Source organism: Rana temporaria, chromosome 8 (assembly GCF_905171775.1).
Source record: "Rana temporaria chromosome 8, aRanTem1.1, whole genome shotgun sequence".
NCBI classification, from domain to species: Eukaryota; Metazoa; Chordata; class Amphibia; order Anura; family Ranidae; genus Rana; species Rana temporaria.
The window spans coordinates 83,437,046-83,464,860 of NC_053496.1; the positions used below are offsets into that span (position 1 = coordinate 83,437,046).

The following is a 27,815-nucleotide window of genomic DNA, read 5'->3' on the forward strand; positions in this document are numbered from 1 at the left end:
GGAAGTAAAAGATGCCTTAATTATTTTTATTTTTTTATTTTTTTTTTCCTATTTTTTTTTCAGTCACAGTATATTTACTATTCGCCTAATAAAAATTGAAGATCTGGAAGTTCCACGAGTGGTCCGAGTCAGTGAGTAAGTATAGAAACAAAAGTAAAACTCACAGCACAAAATGAGTGAAAAAAGCACTAGCTAAATAACAGCAGCCTTATTAATATAGATAAATCCTCCAATTATCAGAAAAAAGCTAGAATACTAAAATGGTGCTGTAGATCAAGTGTTACTTGCTTTTCGTATAGACTAAAGATCAAAGGTGATGATTCTGTTAGTCATGCTGACACCACTAGCCCTTCTCACTTTGGGAAACATTATTACACAAAAATGGCAGCACAAAAGTACATCCAAGTGTTATTGATTGACAAATACAATTACAGCTGTGATGGCAACCTCCAGCTGTAATGATGGCTCCCAGCCTCTGTCCTCATCCACATATTAACCTGTTTTAAAGCAATCCCATCCTTTTCATGGAATGGATGGGATTTTTTTGAAACATGTTGGAAGTGAACCTTGGGTGAGCAGGTGTAATGTCAGAATCGTCTGCTTGAGTTTTCTTGGGCAGAGTTGCCAACAATACTGAAAAAAATCTGTCTTGTACAACCCCAGTTCCAAAAATGTTTGCTAAGCTGTGTAAAATCTACATAAAAACAGAATGTAATGTTTTTTTAAACTCGCTCATATTTCATTCACAATGGAAACCGTTTTAAACTGAGGATTTTCTATTTATATAAAAAAAAATAAAAAAAATAGATATAGATCGATGGCAGCAACACGTCTCAAAAAAAGACGGGGCCATGTTTACCACTGTAGCATCCCCTCTATTTATTTATATATTTTTAACACTCTGTAAACTGGTGACTGAGACCAGTTAGTGATATTTTGGGAACAGAAATGTTGTCCCATTCTTGCCTGCTACAGGATTCTAACTGCCCAACAGTCCTGGGGCGTCTTTGTTGTATTTTTTACAGTACGCTGTGTGTTTTTTATTTTTTCCCCGCTGTACATACCCTCGTATAGCTATTCCCCCCCCCCCCCCCAGCTTCCGGGTAGTGCCCGTGGGAGTGGGCGTTCCTTTTCAGAGACTAAGTGATTGACGTGATGACAAAAGCTTTCCCACGGCGCATAATGCGCGTCGCCAGTTTCCGGAAGGAGCCGAACTGCGAGTCGGCGCTATATGGCGCCTGCGCACCGACGTCCGGCTTCTTTCGGAAACTGGTGACGGGCATTATGCTCCAGGGGGAAGCTTTTGTCATCACGTCAATCACTTAGTCTCTGAATAGGAATGCCCACTCCCGCGGGAGCCACTACATGGAACCCGGGGGGAAAATAGCTATACAACGGTATGTACAGCGGAAAAAACCCCAGCATACTGTACATGTTAGCAGTATGCTGGATGGAATGGTATATACATGTTTTTTAGGATGAACCTCCGCTTTAAGCACCTAGACTCTCTCCCACTACAAAGCCATGCTGTTGTCATAGATGCAGTATGTTTAGCATCGTTCTGCTGAAAAAGACATCTGGATGGGAGCATAGGCTGCTCTAAAATCTGGATATATCCTTCAGCATTGATGGTACTTTTCCAGAAGTTCAAGCTGCCCATTCCATACCATCAGACGCAGGATTTTTAACTGAATGCTGATAGGAAGGTCCCCCTCTCCTTTATTCCGAAGGACACATGCCCATTGTTGCCAAAAAAGTCACATTTCTATTCGTACGACCACAGAAAATTTTAAATGCGCGTTGGCCCAGGAAAGGCAGAAGCATTTCTGTATCATGTTCAGATATGGCTTCTTTGTACGATGAAGATTAACTTGTATTCAGACAGATTTGTTTTTTTTTTTTTTTTTTGTTTTTTTTGTTTTGTTTTTTAAGTATTCCTGAGCCCATGCAGTTATGCCCATCACAGAATCATGCCTGTTTTTAATGCAACTCTGTCTGAGGGCCTGAAGATCACACGCATCCAATACTGAGTCTTAGCCTTGTCCCTCTGCCCATCTTTACGTCTCAGGCACACTCTGACTATCTAAGGTGCCTTCTTTATACCCAATCACGCGAATTAACCCAATTTGTTGCAAAATATTCTTCCAGCTCTTCCTTGTTGGTATCGCTTACTTTGCCAGCTCTTTTTTTTTTTTTTCCTGTCCCAACTTTTTGAAAGCATTTTGCTGCTATCATTTTCCAAATTGCCTTTTTTTTTTTTCTTTCATTTTTAAGAATTCAGTATGTTTACGATTATCTACTTATGAATACAATATGGGTTTATGAGACGTGAAAATCATTGCATTCCTTTTTTTGTTTTCTATTTTGGGCCAATTTTTCTTTTTTTTAGAATTCAACTAAATCGGGAGATATCCTTTTAATATTTACCAACAAATGAAAGCCCAATCTGATCTGAAAATACCGGGTATAATCCACCCGCATACACTAAATTGCAAAATTTGGGATTTGGGCATTGGCCCTGAAATGGTTCAACTAAAATAACTTTAACAAAAACTTAATTATTTCCTGACATTTTCTATTGGTTGTACCCAAACGCCTCTAATCAAGAGGATTGTGGAATCTTTTCTCAATTACTTTTGGCTTGCATATTTAAATATACATCTGCAATGTGGCAGATCATCCATTTGTAAATCTGAAAAAACAAATGTATATTAAATAAAGAAGTCTGACTTTTACAAAATTATAAACTTTCTTCTTTTTTATATTCTTTTTTTTTTTTTTAATTCATATATTTTTTTGTTATGCATTTATAGATTGGCATTGTGTGATCTGGCAGGTTCTGAACGATGCACAAAAACTCAAAATGAAGGTGAAAGGCTAAAGGAGAGTGGAAACATAAACACTTCATTACTGATTCTTGGCAAATGTATCAATGCACTGAAGAACAGCCAGCAGTCAAAGTAGGTTCACAATCCCTCCTTGGCATTTGATCACTCCTTGGTTGTAAATGTTGTTTCTTTGTTTTTCTGTTGAAAGTGGTTGAAAGATTATACATTTTTCTGGTAGGCCCTGTCCTTCATTTGATATCTGTGCCCTTACTTTGCCAAACCACATCTGGCTGGTCAAAATCCCTGCTTCCGAGTTTGATCTCCCACTTTCTAGAGCAGATGGCTGTAGTGTTATCGACTTTTAAGGTTAGCTGGAAGTTTACTGTCTCATTTCTCATGTCCTATTTCAGTTCATGTGACACTTTGGATAAAGTGCTAGACTTCAGAACCCTTATCTTAAAAAAAAAAAAAAACACCTTTTGATCTGAATAGCCTTCTGACCCACTCTTGACAACCTCAAACAATCAGCTGGTGGCTAGATCACTCTTCCTCAGAATAAGAGGCTTAAGGAAGACTGCAAATGGGAGGGGGGGGGGGTTATATAATTTGATTTTGATTTTTTTTCCTCAAGCAAAACCTTGCTTCTGCCTTTATTCCCAAGAGCCAGTTAAAGGGGTTGTAAAGGTTTGTTTATTATTTTCTAAATAGGTTACTATAAGCTAGTGCATTGTTGGTTCACTTACCTTTTCCTTCAATTTCCCTTCTAAATGTTTTTTGTTTTCTTTGTCTGAATTTCTCACTTCCTGTTCCTCCTCAGTAAGGTGTCCAGTAAGCCATTCTAAATGACTTTCCACCGCTCGGATGATGGTGGAAAGCTTACTGAGGATAAACAGGAAGTGAGAAATTCAAACAGACAAAAAACATTTAGAAGGGATATCAAAAGAAAAGGTAAGTGAACCAACAATGCATTCAGTGTCAAACGTCAGTGGGACGCATAAAGACAGCTGCAGCACAGGAGAAAAATATCACGGAACGCAGCCCTGAGCGGGCCCCCGAACAGCAAGGGAGAGCCTGCATTATACTGGATACTGTGGATACTGTTCAGCCCTGGTGCCTTTGTGTACCAATGCAGACTCTTCCCTTTCAGCCAGCCAGCTTCAGTCTCCCCCAGAAGCCATGGAGGTGGTGAGTACGATAAATAATGCAGAAAAAATGTAATGGCAACTGCCGGCATGAGAAAGGTGGAAATTAAGCAGTTGAGTAACAATTAAGACACTATTGAGAGACTGTTGGCAGTAGAGTTTATTATAAAGGTTATTATAAAGCGCTGAAAAGCATTTAAAATCCTATGGGTCACCTGTTAATACTCTCTGATATTGTGAGAAGAGGTGGTAATGTGCCGCCACTTAATATAATAAGAGTAAATAAACATCAAGATGATCTATCAGTAAACTGACTGTGACTACCTTGGAAAAAAAAGAGAGAAAAACGTGTATTAGTTGTTACCTAGGTCTGCGAGTGCAGGCGGGGGTGCAGCTGTGGAGTAGCATGAGGTACTATGATTGCATGATCGCATTGAAAACCTGCTGACAGTGTTACGTTGCCCTTCTGCCACTCAGGCCCCATCAGCTTCTACTGTGCCACCCCGTGTTTTTTTTTTTTTTGTCTTTTCGTTTTCCTGATTGAAAGGTGCTGCAGCAGAATCATGTCACAGGAGCATTGAGGACGTGACTCTGTCTGTTTGTTTGGATCTGTTACAACCTCACAGTGGTGCAGACAATATCGTAAAATAAGGAAAATTAACTGCGCCCCGCTGATCTGTATATGTTTGCCCCTCCTATGATGTGCTAAATGGAAAACCTAAAGGGTGAGCTTTTAGTATAAAGGTAGAAAAAAAAACAAAAAACGGAAAAATAAAGTTGTTATTGGATCGGTTACGCTTCTAACGGTAACTCTTTGCAATCATACACCTGAGTGTGGTGAGGCGAAGGATCGCTAGGCCAGTACGGAATACCATGATCGTACCATAAATAAAAAGAAGACGCTACGCCTATTGGGACTCCCTGATTGTCTACCCCCTCTTACTGTCTGTCTCAATTCAATGAACGCAAAAGCAGGAAGGTTATCATAGTTTCTACGTGGCCCTTGATAAGTTGGGACACAGACTGAGGGAACCGAGTGACACTATATAGTTTTATAGTACCCTCTGAGAAAGGAAGGAACTCCAAAAGAGAGTGAAGGCGTGGTAAACCGAGCTGGTATAAAATATGAGCACAAGAGGAAGGGGAGCAAGAGTCTCCAAAATCCCCCCGGTCTGAGTTTGACCCAGAGCCCGATGAGTAAATATGTAACCCAGGGGGGAAATGGAGACAAACAGGCGACAGAGAAACGGCAGGGAACCAAAAGTAATCAGACAGAAAGTAAAAAGAAGAAGGAAAAGAAAAAAGCAGAATTCGAACAGAGAATAGAGGATGAACAACAACATAAGGCATTATGGCCAACAAAAACAGAAATAGAAGGTATGTTTGCTGCTCTGGAAAAATCACTTAAATAGCAAATGGAAAAAATACAGAAAAACATGTGGCATATGTTGGAAAGAGTGGAAGTAGAAAAAAAACTGACTGTAACATAACCACCATTAAAAAAATTGGAAGAAGGAATAAGATCTATAAGAAAGGAACAAGCGTATAAATTGGAGGATCAAGAAAACGGAGAGAAAAGGAAAAACATTAGGATATGTGGAGTGCCAGACTCAACTGAGCCGGAAAACCTCTCAGAAAAAATAATGAAAATTTCTAATCCACTATTGGATAGAGAAATAACCTCCCCATTAAGAATAGAAAGAGCCCACAGGATAAGACCAAAAGAAATATCACAGGAAAATATGAGAGATATTATCGTGCAATTTGAATCCTGGGAGGAGAAAAATCACCTATGGAGAAATTCCAAGTCGCCAATAAAATTTGAAGAAATTACTATTCAAACACTGAAGAGAAAAATAAATTTTGAAATCACTATTAAAAGTCCTGCAGGAACATGAAATTCAGTACAACTGGGGTTTTCCCAGCATGCCTGATTGGCAGAAAAGACGGCAGTGCGGCAAGATTGCGGTTTATGGAAGAGATGCCAGAATTCTGCCAAAAATTGGACATTCCTATTCCAAATGGCTAATTAATCTTTCTGGCGTTGGGGGGGGGGGGGGCGGAGCAAGGGTGGAGGAGAACATTGCCCTTTTTTGGGGGGCTTTTTTTTTCCTTCTCACCCTCGGTCTGTCTCCCCCCTCCCCCTGGGCTCTGTACCTGGGGGGATGGGGGCGTGGGGGGTAGAGTGTGGGGGGTATATGGGGGGATTACCGAAGTAAACACACATAGTAATGGAGGGGGAAAGGGGATCTGGACTTGGGGATTGCTCTGGCACCACTGCCCTAGCAAAAGGGGAGAGGAGGCTGATTGTGCTAAACAGAACTCCACCTCTGTTATAGGAGATTAATCGTGCAACCAGCAATTAATAGATCCAAATAAAAAGGATTATACATATCACTTTTCAGTACATGACACGTACTCGAGACTTGACTACATTATGGTGGATCATGGGGTCTTGGAATTTGTAATAGAAATTTCAATTTTAACGAAATAAAGAAAAGGGACGTGGAATTTTAAATGAAGATCTTATAGATAATATAGAAGTAAGTAAGACCATAACAAAAACGAGATTGAACAATACTTTATGATAAATAATACACCAGAAGTGAGTTCGGCAACAATATGGGAAGCTAATAAGGCATTCATTAGGGGCAAATTAATCTCCATTGGGGCTGGGGAAAAAAAGGCAAGAGATCCAACAATGAAAAACACAATAAAGGAGCTACACGATCTGGAACAAAAACATATCAAGACAGGGAAACGTATAAAAAAAATAGTGATTAATGCCGCGTACAGACGGTCGTTTTTTGTGATAGAAAAAACAACGTTTTATGTGATGGGGAAAAAAAAACAACGTTTTTCAAACTTCATTTTCAAAAATGATGTAGCATACACACCATCGTTTTTTCCAAAAGCTCTAGCAACGCGTGGTTACGTTCAGCGGGTACGACGGCACTCTGTTCCATTCATACTTGCGTCCTAACTTGCTTCTGAGCATGCGCGGGTTTAAAAACGTTGTTTTAGCCTACACACGGTCATTTTAAATTACACAAAAAACGACGTTTTGAAAAACGACACACAAAATTGAAGCATGCTTCAATTTTTTTTTTTTGTCGTTTTTCACAAGACCTAAAACTACGTTTTCCCCCCACACGGTCATTTTAATTGACGTTTTTTAAAAACGTTGTTTTTTTTCATCACATAAAGTGATGGTGTGTACGCGGCATATGAGGGCCCAGCTTGGAGACTTGATGGAACAGGAAACTAGAAAAATATTTAAGAATGTAGTAAAAGAAAAATATATAGGTGGGGAAATACCTGGCCAGAATCTCTAAAGGAAAAAAAAAACTAAATTATATTAAAAAAATAAAGAACCAGATAGAGGAGATGAAATATAAAACTTCTGAAATTGCAAAGGTCGTCCAGACATATTGCAGTACATTATATGCTATCAGAACGAATGACTCGACAAGCAAGAGGAAAATAGAAGAATTTAAAATACAGGAATATCTGGGGGGAAGCTAACTTGCCAAAGATCTCCCAGGATAATGTGAAACTATTAGAGGAACCAATTACTCAGGAGGAAATATATAAAGCTTTTCAGGAAACAGCAGGTGGAAAAAGCCCAGGACTGGACGGATTATCGATTTTTTTTTTTTTTTTTTAATTTTAAAAATTTTTAAGAACTTCTGGTCCCAGAATTATGTAATTATCTAAACAAAATAGGAGAAAAAAGAAAATCTCTCCTTGACAATATTTCAATTATTCCAAAAACCAGAAAAGATGGAACTGTTTGCTCCAACTAACGGCCAATAGCGTTGTTAAACGCGGATATAAAAGTATATGCTAAAATATTGGCAACGAGGATAAATCAGCTGACGGCTAGGGTGAAGGTTAATGGGAGTGTGTCGTCGGTGTTCGAGATGACCAACGGAACTAGACAAGGGTGCCCACTCTCCCCCCTCCTATATGTAATATCACTGGAACTATTATTAGCTAAAATACGAAGTAACCCGGACATAGGAGTGAGCGTGGGGGGAGGAAGAACATAAGGTGGCTGCCTATGCAGACGACATACTCCTATACCTGACCAAACCAAGACTGTCATTACCCAATGTAATAAAAGAAATAAAAAAATATGGGGAACTTTCGAATTTCAAAATGAATCTCATAAAAACTGTACTCTTAAACCTGGGTCTAGATCAGGGATATGCAATTAGCGGACCTCCAGCTGTTGCAAGACTACAAGTCCCATCATGCCTCTGCCTCTGGGTGTCATGCTTGTGGCTGTCAGAATCTTGCTATGCCTCATGGGAGTTTAAGTTCTGCAACAGCTGGAGGTCCGCCAACTGCATATCCCTGGTCTAGATAAAAAGGAAGAAAAAGCATTACAGAAAGAATTCACATTTTCTTGGGAGATAAAAAGCCTTAACATACTTGGGAATCAAGATAACACCTACAGTAGATAAACTATATCTGGCCAATTTTATCCCCTTAATAAATGAAATAAAACAAGATTTGAAAAATTTAGCAAGGATAGGAAGGGTCAATGCGTTTTTAAAATGATGATTTTACCCAAAATAACTTAAAAGTTTCAAATGCTCCCCATAAGAATACCACAAAGTTTCTTTAAGACAATGAAAGCCATAATTTTGAAATACATTTGGCAGGGAAAGAAGGCCAGAGTAAATTATACACTTCTAAGTCGGGGGAAAAAAATGGGGGGCTGGTACTCCCAGAAATAAAGATATTACCATGCGGCAAGATTAGCAGAATGGGCAAAATCTATACTCTAAAAAGAAATGGGTACAAATGGAAGATACATTAAGACACAATTACACACAAATATTTGGATACCTCCTAAATATAGGACATTAGACACCCACATTATAACTAAAAATGTATTTAAAATTTGGGACACAATGCACAGGCGTGAAAAATGGCAATATAATTCTCCTCTAATTCTACTAGCTGGCACACATATTTTTTTTATACCAGGAGTTAGGACACGGATGGGAAAACAATTAGGAGCCATACAGCTTAGGGATATTACCACACAAGGTAAAATAAGACCAAGACCAGACTTAAGAATATTGGATGGGGATCGACAGTTTAGTGAATGGGAATATTTTCAGTTAAAGCACTTTTAGCACCTTACCACAGCCAATTAGGGATGGCAAAACATTAAATCCAATGGAAAGGCTTTGTAGTATAGAAAAACCACTGAAACATGGTATATCGCAAATATATGAAATATTAACAGACCTAGAAACACAGGGAACATTGACTTGTATAGAAAAATGGGGTCAGGATATGGGTAAAAAACTTGAAGAAGCGGATATAATAGGGGCAGTATTTAACTACAGTACCTGTTGCAGAGAATGTGTTTCCAGCACGACAGCATCGCACTGATTCTCGGCGACAGGGTGCCGACATCTCGCACTCGCTGGAATAGACAAAGCACATTCCAGCGAGCGCGTCATAGAAGCGACGGGAGATCCAACTTGGATTCACGCCAATTCCAGCTGCGGCGTTTGGTATGAATCCTGAGAGGGAGAACTCCACGCCAAATTTTAAATAAAAAAACCGACATGGGTCCCCCCCCCAGGAGCATACCAGGCCCTTAGGTCTGGTATGGGTTGTAAGGAAACCCCCCCCCCCCCCACTACGCCGAAAAACCGATGTGGGGGTCCCCCCACAATCCATACCAGACCCGTATCCAAAGCACGCTACCCGACCGGCCAGGAAAGGAGTGTGGACGAGCGAGCGCCCCCCCTCCTGAGCCGTACCAGGCCGCATGCCCTCAACATGGGGGAGTTGGGTGCTATGGGGCAAGGGGGCACACTGCGGGGCCCCCCCCACCCCAGAGCACCCTGTCCCCATGTTAAGGACAGGGCCTCTTCCCGACAACCCTAGCCGTTGGTTGTCGGGGTCTGCGGGCGGGGGCTTATCGGAATCTGGGAGACCCCTTTAATAAGGGGGGCCCCCAGATACCGGCCCCCCACCCTAGGTGAATGAATATGGGGTACATCGTACCCCTACCCATTCACCTGGAGGCAAAGTGTAAAAGAAAAAGAAAACACACAACACAGGGTTTTTATAAAGTAATTTATTAGCCAGCTCCGGGGGCCCCTTCTGTCTTCTTTTGCTCTTTTAGCAGGGGGGGCTTTCTTCCGCTCACCGGGGGTCCTCCGCTCACCAGGGGTCTTCTCCCGTCTTCTCTGCTGTCATCTCGGCCCCGGTTCTTCTCCCACTCGCTCTCCGGTGCCGCCTTCTTCAGGGCTGACCGCCGCTATCTTCGTGTGTTAGCTCGATTACTAGCAGCGGCCAGCCTGCTCTTCTTCTGTCTTCTTCTGCCTTCCTCTTTACTTTTTTTACTTTTTGCTATAATAAATATCCCCCAAAAACATATAGAATTTTTTTTGTTTTCCTCAGTTTAGGCCGATACGTATTCTTCTACCTAATTTTGGGAAAAAAACTGGCAATAAGCGTTTGATTGGTTTGCGTAAAATTTATAGCGTTTATAAAACAGGGGATAGTTTTATTGCATTTTTATAATTTTTTTTATTTTTTTTTACTACTAATGGCGGCGATCAGCGTTTTTTTTTTTTTTCGTGACTGCGACATAATGGCGGACACTTTGGACAATTTGACACATTTTTGGGACCATTGTCATTTTCACAGCAAAAAATGCATTTCAATTGCATTGTTTATTGTGAAAATGACAGTTGCAGTTTGGGAGTTAACCACAGGGGGTGCTGAAGGAGTTATGCTTCACCTAGTGTGTGTTTACAACTGTAGGGGTGTGGCTGTAGGTCTGACATCATCGATTGTGTCATCCCTTTTTATAGGGAGACACAATCGATGCAGCCGCCACAGTGAAGCACGGGGAAGCCGTGTTTACATACGGCTCTCCCCGTTCTTCAGCTCCGGGGAGCGATCGCGAGGGGGTGGCTAGAAATGAATAGCCGCGCCCTCGTCCCGGATCGCTCCTCGACGATTTCCCACCGCCTCATGTAGCGCGGGGGGGTACCGATCGGACCCCCGACCCGCGGAAAGGCAGGGACTTGCGGGTACGCCCATATGCCTGTATGTGCCGTTCTGTGGATGTACATATACATGCGGCGGTCGTTAAGCGGTTAATGCGGCAAAGGGATTAATTCCAAAAAAGTGGTTACAGCCAACAAGACCATCTATAAAAGAATGGATAAATCGAGTAGATCACATAGCAGAAATGGAATACCTTGGCCGCGCCAATGGGACGAAAGACATAGAGCAATATGGGATAAATGGAGCGCTTTCAAAACATCAGAAAAATTTGCGCAGGGTATGATCGAAATAGACAGATGAAAAAACATGAAGCTTGAAGTGAGGGATACAGATCAGAGGGGGGAAGGGTTAAGAAAACGTGGAAAAATAAGGCGAGTATAGATAGGAAATTAAGGTAAAATTGCCATACGTGAGGAATAGGAAATGCGAGGGGGGGAGGGGCGGGGCGGGATGCAGGGTCTTAACAGGAATTTCCTAAAATGTTTTTATAAGCATATGTATTTGGCTCTTCCTTTTTGGAAGTGAGACGGCCGATACGATTGGAATTTTGATAAAATAAAGGATAAAAGAAAACCACGAATGATGCGAAACCGTAGCAGAGACGATATAAGCTAAATAAAACCATGAGCGGGTCTCGTGTCCTGGTGGAGTCTGATGTGGTATAAGAATTTTTTTTTTTTTAAATAACAAACAAAATATAAGGTGTAATTAGCCAGCTGCTCCTCTCAAGTAGTATAATGATACTGTGACAAGTGAATAAAGGTAGCGGATAGAGGGCGCTCAATAGGAAATAAAACTACTATATACCACCATATGTAGTGATTATACCAAATTAAATACAAAAAAAACAACCACATAAATACTATTTTTTATATATGCAAAACATTCATATAAGTGATGTATTCCAAAGTTCCTTAGTGCTGCTTTGTTACAATAGTGGCTGATTGTTCAGAAGTCCCAAAATAAATAAATATCTACAGTACAGACCAAGTTTGGACACACCTTCTCATTCAAAGAGTTTTATTTTCATGACTATGAAAATTGTAGATTCACACTGAAGGCATCAAAACTATGAATTAACACATGTGGAATTCTACATAACAAAAAAGTGTGAAACAACTGAAAATATATTTCATATTCTAGGTTCTTCAAAGTAGACACCTTTTGCTTTGATTACTGCCTTGCACACTCTTGGCATTCTCTTGATTGAGCTTCAAGAGGTAGTCACCTGGCACAGCACCCCATCACTCTCCTTCTTGGTCAAATAGCCCTTACACAGCCTGGAGGTGTGTTTAGGGTCATTGTACTGTATTGAAAAATAAGTGATGGTCCAACTAAACGCAAACCGGATGGAATAGCATGCCGCTGCAAGATGATGTGGTAGCCATGCTGGTTCAGTATGCCTTCAATTTTGAATAAACCCCCAACAGTGTCACCAGCAAAGCACCCCCACACCACCTCCTCCATGCTTCACGGTGGGAACCCGGCATGTAGAGTCCATCCGTTCACCTTTTCTGCGTCGCACAAAGACACGGGGGTTGGAACCAAAGATCTCAAGTTTGGACTCATCAGACCAAAGCACAGATTTCCACTGGTCTAATGTCCATTCCTTGTGTTCTTTAGCCCAAACAAGTCTCTTCTGCTTGTTGCCTTTCCTTAGCAGTGGTTTCCTAGCAGATATTCTACCATGAAGGCCTGATTCACACAGTCTCCTCTTAACAGTTCTAGAGATGTGTCTGCTGCAAAAGGTGGCTACTTTGAAGAACCTAGAATATGAAATATATTTTCAGTTGTTTCAAAATATTTTGTTATGTATAATTCCACATGTGTTCATTCATAGTTTTGATGCCTTGAGTGTGAATCTACAATTTTCATAGTCATGAAAATAAAGAAAACTCTTTGAATGAGAAGGTGTGTCCAAACTTTTGGCCTGTACTGTGTGTGTGTGTGTGTGTGTGTGTGTGTGTGTGTGTGTAATATATATAAAAAATTAATGAGAAAAACCATGTGACAGATTTTCTTCAATAACTCTGTATATATTCGTGCTTAAGGTGATGATATGTTCCTTCACCAAACTTAATGATTCATCTTCACCCGAAGTGCTCAAAAATCATAATGCCCTTACCAGATATTTGACTTCTTTACTGAAAAAGATAGTCAAATATAGCGTTGACAGGATAGTGCCTGCTGGATTGACTGGATCTAGTTTGCCCAATTCCCGGAAGTAAGGTAGGGATAAAAGAACAAAAGATGCCCATAGCATAATACTGTTTTATTTAAAAATTAGAACATATAAAAAGAAAAGCCAAATGGCCTCCTACCTTTTAAAAGTTGCCTCCTGGCACTGGGGCTGCAGACCAAACAAAAGTTTTCTTTAGGGTCCCGCTCGTTCACACTCCCGTGTTAGCGTGCGCTCCACAGAGCTCTGTTTGCTCCACTAGCGCAGGGGATAGCGTAGGTAGACACGTGACCAGGTACCGCCGCCAAAGTACGTTTCGTGGGCTTACGTCATCAGGGGGCCTGATGACGTAAACCCACGAAACGTACGTCGGCGGTGGTACCTGGTCACGTGTCTACCTACGCTATCCCCGGCGCTAGTGGAGCAAACAGAGCTCTGTGGTTTTCTTGGCACTTGTTTGCTGTGTTGGCTATCCCACAATTGGATTGTTTTTTGTGCGTTCCAAAGGTTAAAAAAATTCCTGTGCATGACAATCAAATTTTCTGTTTTCTTGGAATCCATTGAGGGGCACAAGTCTCATTCCTCACATAATTATGCTTTTGCTACTGCTTTGGTACAAAACGGGCATCCTGGTAATGGAAGGGGTTTTCCTGGGCTGGCCAACATTTTGTTTGCCAGTGTTCAAATATCTCATGGCAGCAGTATAACCCAGAGGTTTAATAATAACACAGGATAACAATGAGCTGCTTCTGCTAGAAAGGCTTTGTGCTGGGTAATGCCTAATAGATTTTCTTTAAAGCCGCCAGCTCTGGGGCTGTCATCCTGATCCAGGCTTCACTTTTAGTGGGTCACTTACCTGGACCATGTATGTGGTCGAAAACTTTTAGCTTCTGTCTTTCATGCTTTTACGGCAGTAACCAACTTGTTAGTGCAGCCAAAATCAGGGTTCCAGCCCCGATGCTTTAAGCCCGTCCACACGAGCCAAATGTCGGGCGGCATCCTACCCTGTTATGGAGATGAGAGAGGGGTTTATCGTAGGGTGACAATGCTATTGCTTCATTGTTGTCCTCCTTGGACACAAAGTGCTACAGTCAATACTACCGGGTAAAAAAATTGCCTGAAAAGGAAACCAAAGCAGCCAGCATATTTGAAGTGATTATATAGGTTTGTTTTGTTATTTTAAAAAAAAAATGTTATACTTGCCTCCACTGTGCAGTTTGTTTTCCACAGAGTGGCCCCCGATCCTGCTGTTCTGGGGTCCCATGGCAGCTGTCTTGGCTCCTCCCTGCTAAAGCTAACGGGAAGGACGCCAAGTGTAAGAATATAGGATGCATTAAGGTGAAAAAAACACAAACCTTTACAACCCCTTTAAGGAATGGCTAGTTGCAATTTGTGTGTGTCTGTTTTTTTTTTTTTTTTTGGCTTGATTTTTATTTGTTCTCTGTACTGTTAATATGGTCAAATTGCTCGCCTGCGCTGAACTTTGTGTGTTGTCAAATTTTTTATTTCTTTAGAATCCATCAGCATGTGCCTTTCCGGGAAAGCAAGCTGACACACTACCTTCAGAGCTTTTTCAGTGGCAAAGGAAAAGTATGCATGATTGTCAACATCAGCCAGTCAGCCTCTGCTTATGATGAGACGCTTAATGTGCTCAAATTCTCAGCTGTTGCCCAAAAGGTATGTACAATGTAGAAATGTCTTGTATGCATCAATTAAAACAATTTAATAAAATTCTCTAGTGCATTATAATGGAAATTTAAAGAATAGGTACATGTGTTAATACTAAATTTGAGCTGTTTTCAGGCTGGTTACAGCTACAATAAAGAGCTTCTGCAGAGGAGATGAGTGGCCAAGTGATCTCCCCAGCTCCTCCCACAGAAGCCATCCATCGTAGCTGTAGAGCGGCCGCGAGTCATGACCGGCCTGTTGACGGTTCAGACTTGGTATTTAGAACGCGTGTAAAATAAATTGAGATTATATATATATATATAATCATTTTTTTATTTTTTTTAGAATATATATATATATATATATATATATATATATATATATATATATATATATATATATATATATATATATATATATATATATATATATATATATATATATATATATATATATATATATATATATACACACACAGTGGGGGCAAAAAAGTATTCAGTCAGCCACCAATTGTACAAATTCTCCCACTTAAAAAGTCTGTAATTGTCATCATAGGTATACCTCAACTATGAGAGACAAAATGTGGAAACAAATACAGACAATCACATTGTCTGATTTGGAAAGAATTTATTTGCAAATTATGGTGGAAAATAAGTATTTGGTTACCTACAAACAATAAAGATTTCTGGCTCTCCCAGACCTGTATCTTCTTCTTTAACCACTTGATCACTGGGCACTTAATGACCAGACCAATTTTCAGCTTTCGGTGCTCTCACATTTTGAATGACAATAACTCGGTCATACAACACTGTAACCAAATGAAAATGTTGTCCTTTTTTTTCGCTATAAATGGAAAAAAAGAAAATTTTGTAAAAAAAATAATTTTTCTTCATTTCTATTATAACATTTTGCAAAAAAGTAATTTTTCTTCATAAATTTGGCCTAAAATATTTAGTCTGGGTGAAAGTTATAGGGTCTACAAGCTTATGGTACCAATTACTGAAAATTGATCAATTTGATCACATCTGATGTACTGACAGCCTCTCATTTCTTGAGACCCTAACATGCCAGAAAAGTACAAATGCCCCCCAAATGACCCTTTTTTGAAAAGAAGACATTCCAAGGTATTTAGAAAGAGGCATTGTGAGTTTTTTGAAGTTGTCATTTTTTCCCACAATTCTTTGCAAAATCAAGGTTTTTTTTATTTTTATTTTTTTTTCCACAAAAGTTTCATATTAGCAGGTTATTTCTCACACACAGCATATGCATACCACAAATTACACCCCAAAACACATTCTGCTATTACTCCCGAGTACGGCGATACCACATGTGTGAGACTTTTACACAGCGTGGCCACATACAGAGGCCCGACATGCAGGGAGCACCTTCAGGCGTTCTGGAGCACCCAGACCAGTTCTGACATTCCTCTCCTACATGGAAAAATCATAATTTATTTGCTAGAAAATTACATAGAACCCCAAAACATTATATATGCTTTTTTAGCAAAGACCCTAGAGAATACAATGGCGGTCGTTGCAACTTTTTATCGCGCATGGTATTTGCACAGCAATTTTCCGAACGCATTTTTTTTGGAAATAAAACCGTTTTGTGCTTTAAAAAAAAGAAGAAAAAAAAACCCCATTAAAGTTAGCCCAATGTTTTTGCATAATATGAAAGATGAAGTTACACTGAGTAAATAGATACCCAACATGTCACCCTTCAATATTGCACACGCTTGTGGAATGGCGCCAAACTTCGCTACTTAAAAATCCCCATAGGTGACGCTTTAAATGTTTTTACTGGTTACATCTTTTTAGTTGGAGAAGAGGTCTAGGGCCAAAATTATTGCTCTCGCTCTAACGTTCGCAGCGGTACCTCACATGTGTGGTTTGAACACCGTTTTCATATGTGGGCGGGACTTGCGTGTACGTTGGCTTCTATATACGAGCACAGAATACAATACAAAATAATACAATACAAAAATAATTTTTTTTTATTTTTTTTTTTTTTTTTTTTTCCATTTTACTTTATTTTAGTTTGACACGTTTTTGCCCAAAAATAAATGTTTTGATTACATTTATTCCTATTACAAGGAATGTAAACATCCCTTATAATAGGAATATAGCATGACAGGTCCTCTTTACAGTGAGATATTGGGTCAAGAAGACCCCACATCTCACCTCTAGGCTGGGAAGCCTGGGAAAAAAAAACGATCCTGGCTTCGATCGCAGCGGTGAGTCGGAAGAAGCACCGGAGGGCGAAGGGAGTGGGGACGTCCCCTTTTGCCTCCCGTAAGAACGATCAAGAGGCGGAACAGCCACCATGATCATTCTTGTGGTGTAGAGAATCGCCGGCTGAAAAAAAATGATATCTGAATGATGTCTGTAGCTGCAGGCATCATTTAGATATGCCTGCACAAAGTCAAGGACGTCATATGACGTGGGCGGGAAGTGGCTAAAACGCATTTTTTCCCCCAGAGTATTTTCTGGGTATTGCAGAGTATTGTGCGGGGGGTATTGCAGAGTATTGTGCGGGGGGGGGGGGTATTGCAGAGTATTGTGCTGATTTTAACTAGTAAACAACACGTTTGAAAAATGGGCTTGGTCCTTAAGTGGTTATATCTGTTTCCCCCATATACTATTAAATTGTCATATTGGCTTATGCAGTAAATGAAAAACAAAGCTTCTGTTATGTACGGGGAAAAAGCAAGATTTATCTGCGTTTTTCAGATGGATCTGCTTTGAAATTTGAATTTTAACCATACTCTGCACTGTTTGATGATGTAAAGTCTTATTACATTCATTATAAGAGCAAGATGCTGGGTTTAGGTATTGCTTTTAGTCTGTTCCCTAGTTGTCCATTAAGAGTTTGGCTTTATTGAGCAGGTTCTTGTACTGGAAGCAAACCAAGCTTTGGAAATCGGTCAGGCAAAGAGTGCCAGAGAAGTATCCTTCATTATTAATAATGCTGACAACAAGATGTGGTTATCAAAAAGACGAGGAACAGTACAGTGGGAGTCCCAATTGGAAGACGTTTTTGAGGGTGAAGGTGATGATGATGATGATGATGATGATGATCATCTTGACTGTACTCACCTGGAGGAGGAGGAAGAAGAAGAAGAAGAGGAGGAGGATGATGATGATGATAAAGAGGAGGAAATTCTTCTTAAGAAAGAGATGTATGAGGTAGGTTTATCTAGTACTGCTGTCTGTTTTCCCAGTCTTTGGTTGTTACTTTTCCTTTTTGTTTCTCCGCCCCTTTATTTTTTTTAAATGGTTGTAGACCCTAGAAACAAAACAAACAAAAACAAATGTGCAAGACAAAGGCATAATGAGCTAGTATGCATAGCATACTAGCTCATTATGTATTCCGATCGAAGCCCCCGCAGTGGTCATCATTCACTGCTCCGGTCGGCAACATCGCTCCCGGTGTTACTTCTGGGTATCGCGGGTTCCGGCGCTGTGATTGGCCGGAGCATGCAATTACAGAACTCCCGCACACGCGCGCGGGAGCCTGCCGGTAACGAGACGGTCTAACTGAAGCAACGGCACAACGTGCCGTTGCTTCAGTGCGCATGTGCCGATGACTTTGGCACATTCAGATACAGGGGGATATCTCCTAAACCTATCCTGGGTAGCTATAGGTAAGCCTTATTAGAGTCTTACCTGTGGCAAAAAGTGGTTTGTAAGGGTTTACAACCTCTTTAAGCGTAAGATTGATTTCTGGTATCTTGCTACTGTTCAGATTGGCTCATTTAAGGGGGATAACTAAATACTGCAGATATAATGTGCCCAGCTTAAATTTCATGAATAGAGTTTACATCCACTTTAAAGTAACTAGCTGTGACGGCTTGCGGCTTCACAGCTGGGAGCGTATGCACGACCTGAAGGGCCAGGCAATCTTCTGGAACCTAGCTCTTAGGAAGGGGGTGCGCCCCCGAAACACGTTGGCTCTACCCCTTGTTCTGTGCATGTCAATGCATTAGGTGTGCGCGCCTTCCATTTCTGTTCTTCCTGTAATGTGTACCAGAAGATTGCAGGGAGGGAGTCCTTTAAAGTGGAAAGTTCCATATTTGGGTGGAACTTCACTTTTAATACTTACCTCTTGGAGTGTCTATCATTCCTGCATTGCAGAAAAACAGATTTTAGATGCATCTCCCGAAGCCAGCACTTCTGGTCCCCTCCTGCTTGCTGTGGTTCCTTACACTGTCTGCTACATCCATTCTGTATCCCCTAATGACATGGAGGCCAGGAGGAGGAGCCAGAGCTTTCAAGGGAGGACCAGCAATATGACGGTGGTCCTCTTTCTTATAAAGCTCAATTTCTGTGTAGTGCTGGAGCAATTGGAGTTCAGCAGTTAACAGTAGCAGGGGCCATTTTTTTCCATTTTATTGCCAATCTGTTTAAAGGCATAGTTCACCTTTACCTAAAAAAGCTGCCTAGGCACACAAGCGACATCTGTAGATAAAAACAAACTACATCTTTGACCCAAATTGAATTCCCTTACTATACAGTGCCTTTCAAAAGTATTCGGCCCCCTTGAACTTTGCAACCTTTTGCCATATTTCAGGCTTCAAACATAAAGATCTAAAACTGTAATTTTTTTTGAAGAATCAACAAGTGGGACACAATCATGAAGTGGAACGAAATTTATTGGATATTACAAACTTTAAAAAAAAATAAACTGAAAAATTGGCGTGCAAAATTATTCAGCCCCTTTACTTTCAGTGCAGCAAACTCTCTCCAGAAGTTCAGTGAGGAAAGTATTAACTTAAAGGGGCTGAATAATTTTGCACGCCCAATTTTTCAGTTTTTTATTTGTTAAAGTTTGAAATATCCAAAAAATTTCGTTCCACTTCATGATTGTGTCCCACTTGTTGTTGATTCTTCCAAATACAGTTTTATATCTTTATGTTTGAAGCCTGAAATGTGGCAAAAGGTCGCAAAGTTCAAGGGGGACGAATACTTTCGCAAGGCACTGTAGCTGTAGGCTGTTTATGTGCCTCATGAAGCCTGACTCAAACTTTCAGGATGATGTTAAGAGAGGCCTAGCTGTTGCTGTTCATTTTCATCATCACAGGAGTGAACACTTTCTCTGATTCAAACTCCCTTTCATTACTTTCTCTCCATTGGCACAGTAGCTCCGCTCAGTGTTTGGGAACCCACTTCTGTGATTGGTAAACCATAACAACTGGGCCTCTTGGCAACGTCCTGGGAGTTTTTTTACTCAGGCTTCATGAGGTGTATATAAATGGCCTACACCTATGGCAAGGGTATGATTCAACTTTACCAGTTTATCTACTGTGATATTTGGGGGTTGTTTAGCTCAAGTGTAGCACCCGCTAGCAAGAACAATCCATGCCAAAAGTTCAATTTCAGTGCTTGTTGGCACACTTTTATTGAGAAAATTCAAGAAAACAAAAATCACAGGTTTTCCCTTGCAGGGATTTTCACCGTCAGTACCAAATAATAACCTCCACCTCCTGGCTTATACATACAGCAGTTCTGCTCAGGCCTTCCACTTCAGGCTCTAGTCTGTCTCCTACAGACTACCCCCCTTTGCCAACACCGTCCATACAGATAGCAGCCCCCTCACTACTCTGACCCTCAGACTTGGGTCTTTGACTTTCACAGTGCAGCCTGCACTCTCTCTAGCTACTCCCAGTGCACACCTGCACGCCGGCTTCTCCCTTGTAAGCCTGGACTCCTCGGGAGGGTGGAGCCCAGAATGCTGGTCCTGACTCTATCAGGCCCACACACCTGAACACACCTGATCAGTGTTCCAGTGAGTCTCAAAACCCGGATCCAGGACTTCTCTAAGAAATCCCCAGGCTCCTGGTCCCAAAGTGGACTTCAGTAAATAATGAGAAAACTGAAAAGCCAGTTTCCGCCCTAACAAGCAAATACACTGGAGCCCCTCAACCTGCCTGGTTGAGAATCCTGTATTCATACACTGGTGGGGTACACACTACCGACACCCCCTTATCTGCATAGGCAGTTTTTTGGCAAAAGTGAACACACCCTTTAAAGCAGAGCTCTGCTTGTTTGAAAGTGCAGCACATGTGCAGTAGAAACAGGCCGTGAAGCCGCTTCACTTCCTGTTTTCCTTGGTAAATATCTTGGCACCTGCATCCAAAGCCAATTGACAAATCGGCTAGGGGAGCCAACATTGCGGGATACCTGGACATTTTAAGTAATTTGTAGCTGCTGTACTTGCAGCAGCATGTCTCCCACTTAGAACAATGTTTTTCAATCTATAAATCAAAAGCATTGATCTGTACCCTAATATGTTCAATACAGAACTTGTTACAACAATACTGACCTCTCACTTGTACAATTTGATTTCAGAAACTTTTGGAACTTGTCAAAGATCTGGAAACTCAGCTGAACAATGAGAAAAGGGATAAACTTTTAATGGAGCTTAAAATCCGTGAAGAAGTAGCTAAAGAATTCTCCCAGCACTTCGTTCAACGTGAAAATGATTTCAGGTAAATACTTTAGTTCATGAGATATGGTGATGTAGGTTTTCAGCGTGCTCCCTATTGGTATTCTTTTATATATTCAGGTGAAATAATTTGTCACTCAACAAGTGTATAAATTACATGTATATCATAAAGAAATATTTGTAATGAAATATTTTAGGATCCGTAGCCAGCAAAATGCTATTGGCTGTCAATTATTCTTACACTCCATTGCATTTTTCTGTGCTTTCTTTTTTCTAAAGTGAGCGTTTACAAAAGGAAAAAGAATTGATGGAAGAAAGATGTGATGAAAGAATAGAAATATTCCGGGATTTGGTGAGAAAATGTTCTGATGAAGATGAAGAAGATGATGAGGATGATGAGGAAGATGCTAAAGAGGAGGCCGTAACAGATGCAAGTATCCAGGTAGATTAAGATGTTAACAGTGTTGTCTAAATTCCTGTTGCACATATTCCTGGAACACTAAGGCTTATCTGTAGTGGGTGCTGTAGCAACTACCAGCTGAACACTAGATATCACATATCAATGCACATACTCTCACCATGGATCTTCAAATGCAGTCCAAGGCTTTTATTGCAAAGAGATTGCATAACAAAAGGTTGAGTGCAATGTTTCGGAGCTGCGCAGGACCCCTTTTGTCAGGCATGTAATCATTATCATTGTTGCATGCCCGACTAAGGGATCCCGTGTGGCTCCGAAATGTTCCACGAACAAAGCGGTTCCGTTCTTTTTCTCTGTGATCAGCCGGCGGTAGTGCTGGCTGGTTGTTCTTGTGTCCCGGGGGGGGGGGGGGAACAGGAAAGCCTGTTGATACCATGGAAGTGGGGACGTCCACTCCTAGTGCTTGTAAAAGCAATCCATTGGCTGCTAGGATTGCTTTTACAAGAGAGATGTTCCCATTTTTATCTTTTACCAGGTGTATGTTCAGCCCTGTTTCTGATGGCAGTTTTGGGCATGAGGTGATTCAAGTTGCATTTTAAGCTTTAGAGCAGTGTTTGCTTTTTGGTTTCATGGGCTTAAAAGTAGCTGATAATTTCAAGTGTTTGGACACTGGCAAACAAGGCTGTAAGGAATGCATAACTGCCTACAGATCATTGGAAAATAATGTGTGAAATCATAAGAACTGAGGGGAGGGACCTGTGTTCTGTAATGTACACTACAAAGCCACCCTGCTAATGGATGTAGGCTTCAACCATAAAACTACTAGGAACAGGTTTTTTGTTTTTTGAGGGCGTTTTATTTTATTTTTTTAATTCTGAGGTTGTGCCAACTATTGCAGTTTCACATACAAACCAGCCACATTCACCACTGATTGGGAGCCTTGGTTTAAACAGGTTAGAAGTAATGTGATAGGCTTCCTTCTAATTTATCCAATGTTGGGGAAACGTCAGTAAAATTTGTTGTAAATGTTAAACCATTTATATGGAGAAAAACATGCAGATGGATTGAGTGCAGAGTGAAAAAGAAGGACCTTTCATGGTAAAACATGTTTTTTAATAAACCTGTGGGAGACAAATTATTGCTTTCTCCTCACTAGGTTGATGAACCCAGCATGCCACTTCAAGGGCTCTACTCTTCTATGCAGAATGACTTGACAGCAATCAAAAAGCAAGCAGAAAAGGCTCATCAACATATTGCAGCTATCCATGATGATCCAATGACCATTACTCAGCTGGAAAACAAATTGCAGCAAGTGATATCCGAACTTGCTAAAACACAAGACGAGCTAAAAGGGAAATCTGCTGGTAAGTTAAAGCGAGTCTTTGGTCCCAAAAGGGAATTTTCCTCTCCACACCACTAAGTTTCCCTCTGATATTACCAGGAAGGGTTCAGAATCCGGGCTGCAGCACCTTGCCCGAATTGCAAGGCTACCAGCTGGTGTTCTGTTAAGGTGCTCTCCAAGTTTTACCCGGTGGATGTTTTGGCCTCATCTGTTGCAGCTTTTGGGTATACAGTCCTTCAGGCAGCTCCTTTACTACCCCAGTTTTCTGGGAGGTTGGTTGTGTTTTTTTTTTTTTTTTTATCCTGGACCTTCTTTGGTGTTTTCTTTCCTGTGTTGCCCACCCCAGGATGAACTGATTTTACAGGCCTCAAAAAGTGTGTGCCCCACGGTGAATCCTTTTCTTGGGTTCCTTTGAGGGATACAGGTCCCCACCTCTTGGTTCATGATCATGCCCTTTTATTATACTTTTCTGCACCATGCTGGTGGCAATCCTCCTGTTGGTGACAGTATAACAAGAAGTTTAGTGCAACTAACTAGAGGAGCACACACCACTAGAAAAAAAATCTAATAAAGTAGGGGAAGGCTAGAACCCAACAGCCTTTGTTTGCCTTTTTTGTCCCTGATTTTTCTTTTCTTTCCTGTCTAGGTGACTAGCTTTGTGATGTTGTGGCATATTTGCCAGTCATTTTTGTTTCATCAGCAAAACAATTGGTTTAACCACTTCAATACCATGCACTTTCACCCCTTCCTGCCCAGGACAGTTTTGAGCTTTCAGCGCTGTTTACATTTTGAATGACAATTGCGCGGTCATGCAACACAGTACTCAAACTACATTTTATCACTTTCCTCTCACAAATAGAGCTTTCTTTTGGTGGTATTTGATCACCTCTGCAGTTTTTATGTTGTTGCTAAACAAACTAAAAAAGACCAACATTTTTGAAAAATAAAGTTCTTTGTTTCTGTATAAAATTTGACTGAGTCGGTGGCACCGATATGTAGAATTGATGGGCATCGATAGGCGGCACTGCTGGGTGACATTGATGGGCAGGTACTGGACAGGTGTTAATGCTGGGCACTCATTGGCACTATGGTGGGCACTGATTTTCACTGGTGGGCACTGGGGCACTGAGAGGGGGTTATGATGGGGCACAGACTGGGCACTGATTGGCAGCTGATGGGTACAATTGATGGGGGCTGTGCTGATTATCAGCACAGACCCTCCCTCTGACAAGAAGAGCTGCTAATCGGCTCTCCCTGTCATCGCGAACTGAGGAGTACCGTTTACTGGCACTTCCTGGTTCACGCCCTGATCGGTCACAGCTGATCACGTGGTAAGAAGCCTGTCGGACCATGATCGGAGATGCGGTGTGTCGGACTGACATGCCTCACTCACGTCGCCATGTTCTGCTGGATTTCTTATGACGCTCAGTCAGGATAACGGAATCACTTCTCGGCCGTCATTCTGCATACAGCGGGCGGGAAGTGGTTGAACTCATTTAAGTTTAATACTTGAAATAAATGTATTGTGTATCCTATGCTTAAACCATATGAAGCTTTAAAAATTTTGTTTTCATGTGGCATTCCATAGCTGACTTCTGTTTTTCAGCTGCAAGAAGTAAGATGCCCATAAGCTAATAAATGCAGACTTTAGTTGAGTTTTTTTAATCCCTAACTCTTAAACCTAACCTGAATTTTAAGGTTATCTTTAAAGTAACTCCACTTTTGTTGAGAAAAAAAAAAAACATTCCCCTCTGGGTGATTTTATGTCTATTACAAGTATTTTAACAAACTTTGTTGCAGATTCCTGCCTTTTTGTTGTTCTGAAGAAATCCCTGTGTGTTTTTGTCTGTCTCCATATGGTAAGTTAATCTAATGTGGAGTGGCTTATAATTTATCAAACAGCCGCTGCACCTGCAGGGCTCTGAGGGAAAATTGCAGGGTCTGCATCCCTTAAGACATGGGGTGTTTTTTTTTTTTTTATTGGAAGTATCTCACTAAAAATGGCATGTTTGTTGCAGGGGATGCCTAATATCTGACTTGTATCTTGGTACTGACTTGTGGCAAAATCGGTCAGCCAAATCGCTCAAGAAAAAAATTATGGACTAGATTCAGATAGCCCGTTGTAACTTTGTGTGGGTGTAGCGTATCTCAGATACGCTACGCCGCCGTAACTTAGTGAGGCGGGTTCTGTATTCACAAAGAACCTACGCCCTAAGTTACGGCGGTGTAGCGTAAATCTGCCGGCGTAATCGCTCCTAATTCAAATTGTGAAGAGGTGGGCGTGTTTTATGTAAATAAAACATGACCCCACGTAAATGACGTTTCTAACGAACGGCGCATGCGCCATCCGTGAAAGTATCCCAGTGCGCATGCTCCAAATTAACACGCAAAAATTCAATGCTTTTGACGTGAACGTAAATTACGCACAGCCCTATTCGCGAACGACTTGCGCAAACGACGTAATCAACGTAAAATTCGACGCGGTCCCGACGTCCATACTTAACATTGGCTATGCCTCATATAGCAGGCATAACTTTACTCCGGAAAAAGCCTTACGCAAACGACGTTAAAAAATCCGCCGGGCGCACGTACGTTTCTGAATCGGCGTATCTAGCTCATTTGTATATTCTACACTGAAATCAACGAAAGCGCCACCTAGTGGCCAGCGTAAATATACACCCTAAGATACGACGGCGTAGGAGACTTACACCGGTCATATCTTAGCAACATTTAAGCATATCTCAATTTGAGCATACGCTTAAAGTTGCGACGGCGCGGATTCGGACTTACGCCGGCGTGTCTACTGATACGCCCGTCGTAAGTGTTACTGAATCTAGCCCTATGATTCTGCAAGGCGTTCTGCACACAGAATGTGTACAGAACACCTCCAGGTAGTCAATTGCATTTTACAGAAAATGACATAGCTGAAGATTGAAAAGGAAAGGTCATTTCTAATAACATTCAATTAAAACATGACTTGAGTCACAACTGTATATGCTATAATATTTTATTTATTTGCCATTTTCTTTCTCACAAAAGTGGAGTTACCCGTTAACCTAATTCCTATCAGCCACTTTATTAAAAGGGTATTGGAGTTCAGTCGTCGTGTGGTTTTTTTTTTTTTTGTAACTGGTCATATTGTGCATATTGTTCCTTGACATAAATAATGCAGTATATATCGATCTAGTACCTACCTTTTTTTTTTTTTTTTTTTTTTTTTAAGAGCTGGAAAATCACATTGAAAAGTCCACAAGAAGGGATCTTCAACTGGAAGAGACTGACAAAGTAAGCCCTTTTGCTTGTTTCCAGGTTTTTCCTGAATCCGGTCATCTTTAGGTCAAATGTATGCACCTGCTATTCCATGAGGGCAAGTGGAAGGACTTTCGTACTTTCCAGTCACAACTGAACATTCTTCATGCCAAAATTGCACCTTTGTTACCAATTGCGCCATGTGTTTTTTAGTCAAATGTAAATCCCTTGAGGTCCCACTTAAGCAAATGTCTCTGGAGAAACTGTTGTCATTTGACACCTATACATTGGTCTACAAATGCTGTTTGTTCTAAATAGCATGGTGGAGATAGATTGGGAGGATGTTGATGAATCTTTATAGGTCTTCTGCTATTTCAGCTAAAGATAACCTGATCTAGCTTAAAATATATAACCAAACCTATTGTACTCCTCATGCAGTTGTAAGCCCAAAAGTTTAATTTTCTCCACGCTGCTTTTGCAGTAGCACAGCACAGTTTTTATGTGTGCACTCTGCTCCTGTCCCAAGTACAATCCTTTTGGACAGAAATGTGTTTACTGAAATTTCATGAGGTGTTCCTAACATACAGTATCCTAAAGTGTGCCTTAAGGGGCTGATGCTAAAAAAAAAAAAAAAACTTTTAAGGGTATGGCATTTCTTTGCCCAAAACGTGTTCTAATTACAGTACGTGAAAAAAAAACCTCCTGCTTGGAGTGGAAAAAAATTATTAATTTTGCTTTTCTTTACTTGCTCACATTCACCAATCAAGGCTTTCCAAAACCATTTGATAAGATCTGGGGGTCATTGGGCTCACTCTCCTGTATCAGTATGATCCCTGAGTGGTTTGAGAGACCACATTTTCTGCTTACGTTCCTGTATTAAAAAAAATTGCATGCATTGTCACCAACATATATGCACTAGCTCATGAACACATGTAATGGGTGAGACTTGGTTCATGAATTCTATCCTATGTGTGTGTGTCCCCTTCACCTTTCCTTCCTTCCACTCTTTACTTGCATTTGTAATTGTACTTGTAAGTAAAAATGGCAAGTGGCATCTTAAATGTATTCAAAATAAGTTTTTTTTTTTTTTCTTCTGTAGAAAGTATCATCACAAAAGCAGCAAATTGACAAACTGATGGACATGATTCAAGAAAAGGATACAGCCGTTGAGAAGCTTAAAGACCTTTTAGCTCATTGGGAGGGCAAATGTGAAGATTACGTAAGTACAACTTTTACTAATATTTTGAAATTCTCCTTTTTAACCTCCTAAATGTTGAAATTGCATTTAAGAACATCGACTCAGATATGTCTTGCTTTGTAAGATGCTTTCTGCAGTAAGCGACACAAAATAAAGGGGACCAGGTTCTTATTAAATTAAATGTTAACGATTACCCTGGTTCAAAATGAGAAGCTGCTGTTTTTGGCATCATGTTTTTATTTTTTAACTGCCTCTAAACACTCTGGCATGTTATCCTTTGTGTTCATGCACCCATAG

The 27,815-nt window shown here is 40.8% G+C and overlaps 1 protein-coding gene across 1 annotated transcript in view; it reads left to right on the top strand.

Moving 5' to 3' along the window:
* The window catches only part of KIF20B (kinesin family member 20B), a 160,238-nt gene that overhangs the window by 27,021 nt on the left and 105,402 nt on the right, over positions 1–27,815 (top strand). The window contains exons 10-18 of the mRNA XM_040362115.1: positions 64–135; positions 2,814–2,960; positions 14,714–14,876; positions 17,753–18,052; positions 21,215–21,354; positions 21,591–21,753; positions 22,886–23,093; positions 26,295–26,356; positions 27,420–27,539. Coding sequence (XP_040218049.1) covers positions 64–135; positions 2,814–2,960; positions 14,714–14,876; positions 17,753–18,052; positions 21,215–21,354; positions 21,591–21,753; positions 22,886–23,093; positions 26,295–26,356; positions 27,420–27,539 — 1,375 coding nt within the window. The remainder of the gene's footprint in view (positions 1–63; positions 136–2,813; positions 2,961–14,713; positions 14,877–17,752; positions 18,053–21,214; positions 21,355–21,590; positions 21,754–22,885; positions 23,094–26,294; positions 26,357–27,419; positions 27,540–27,815) is intronic.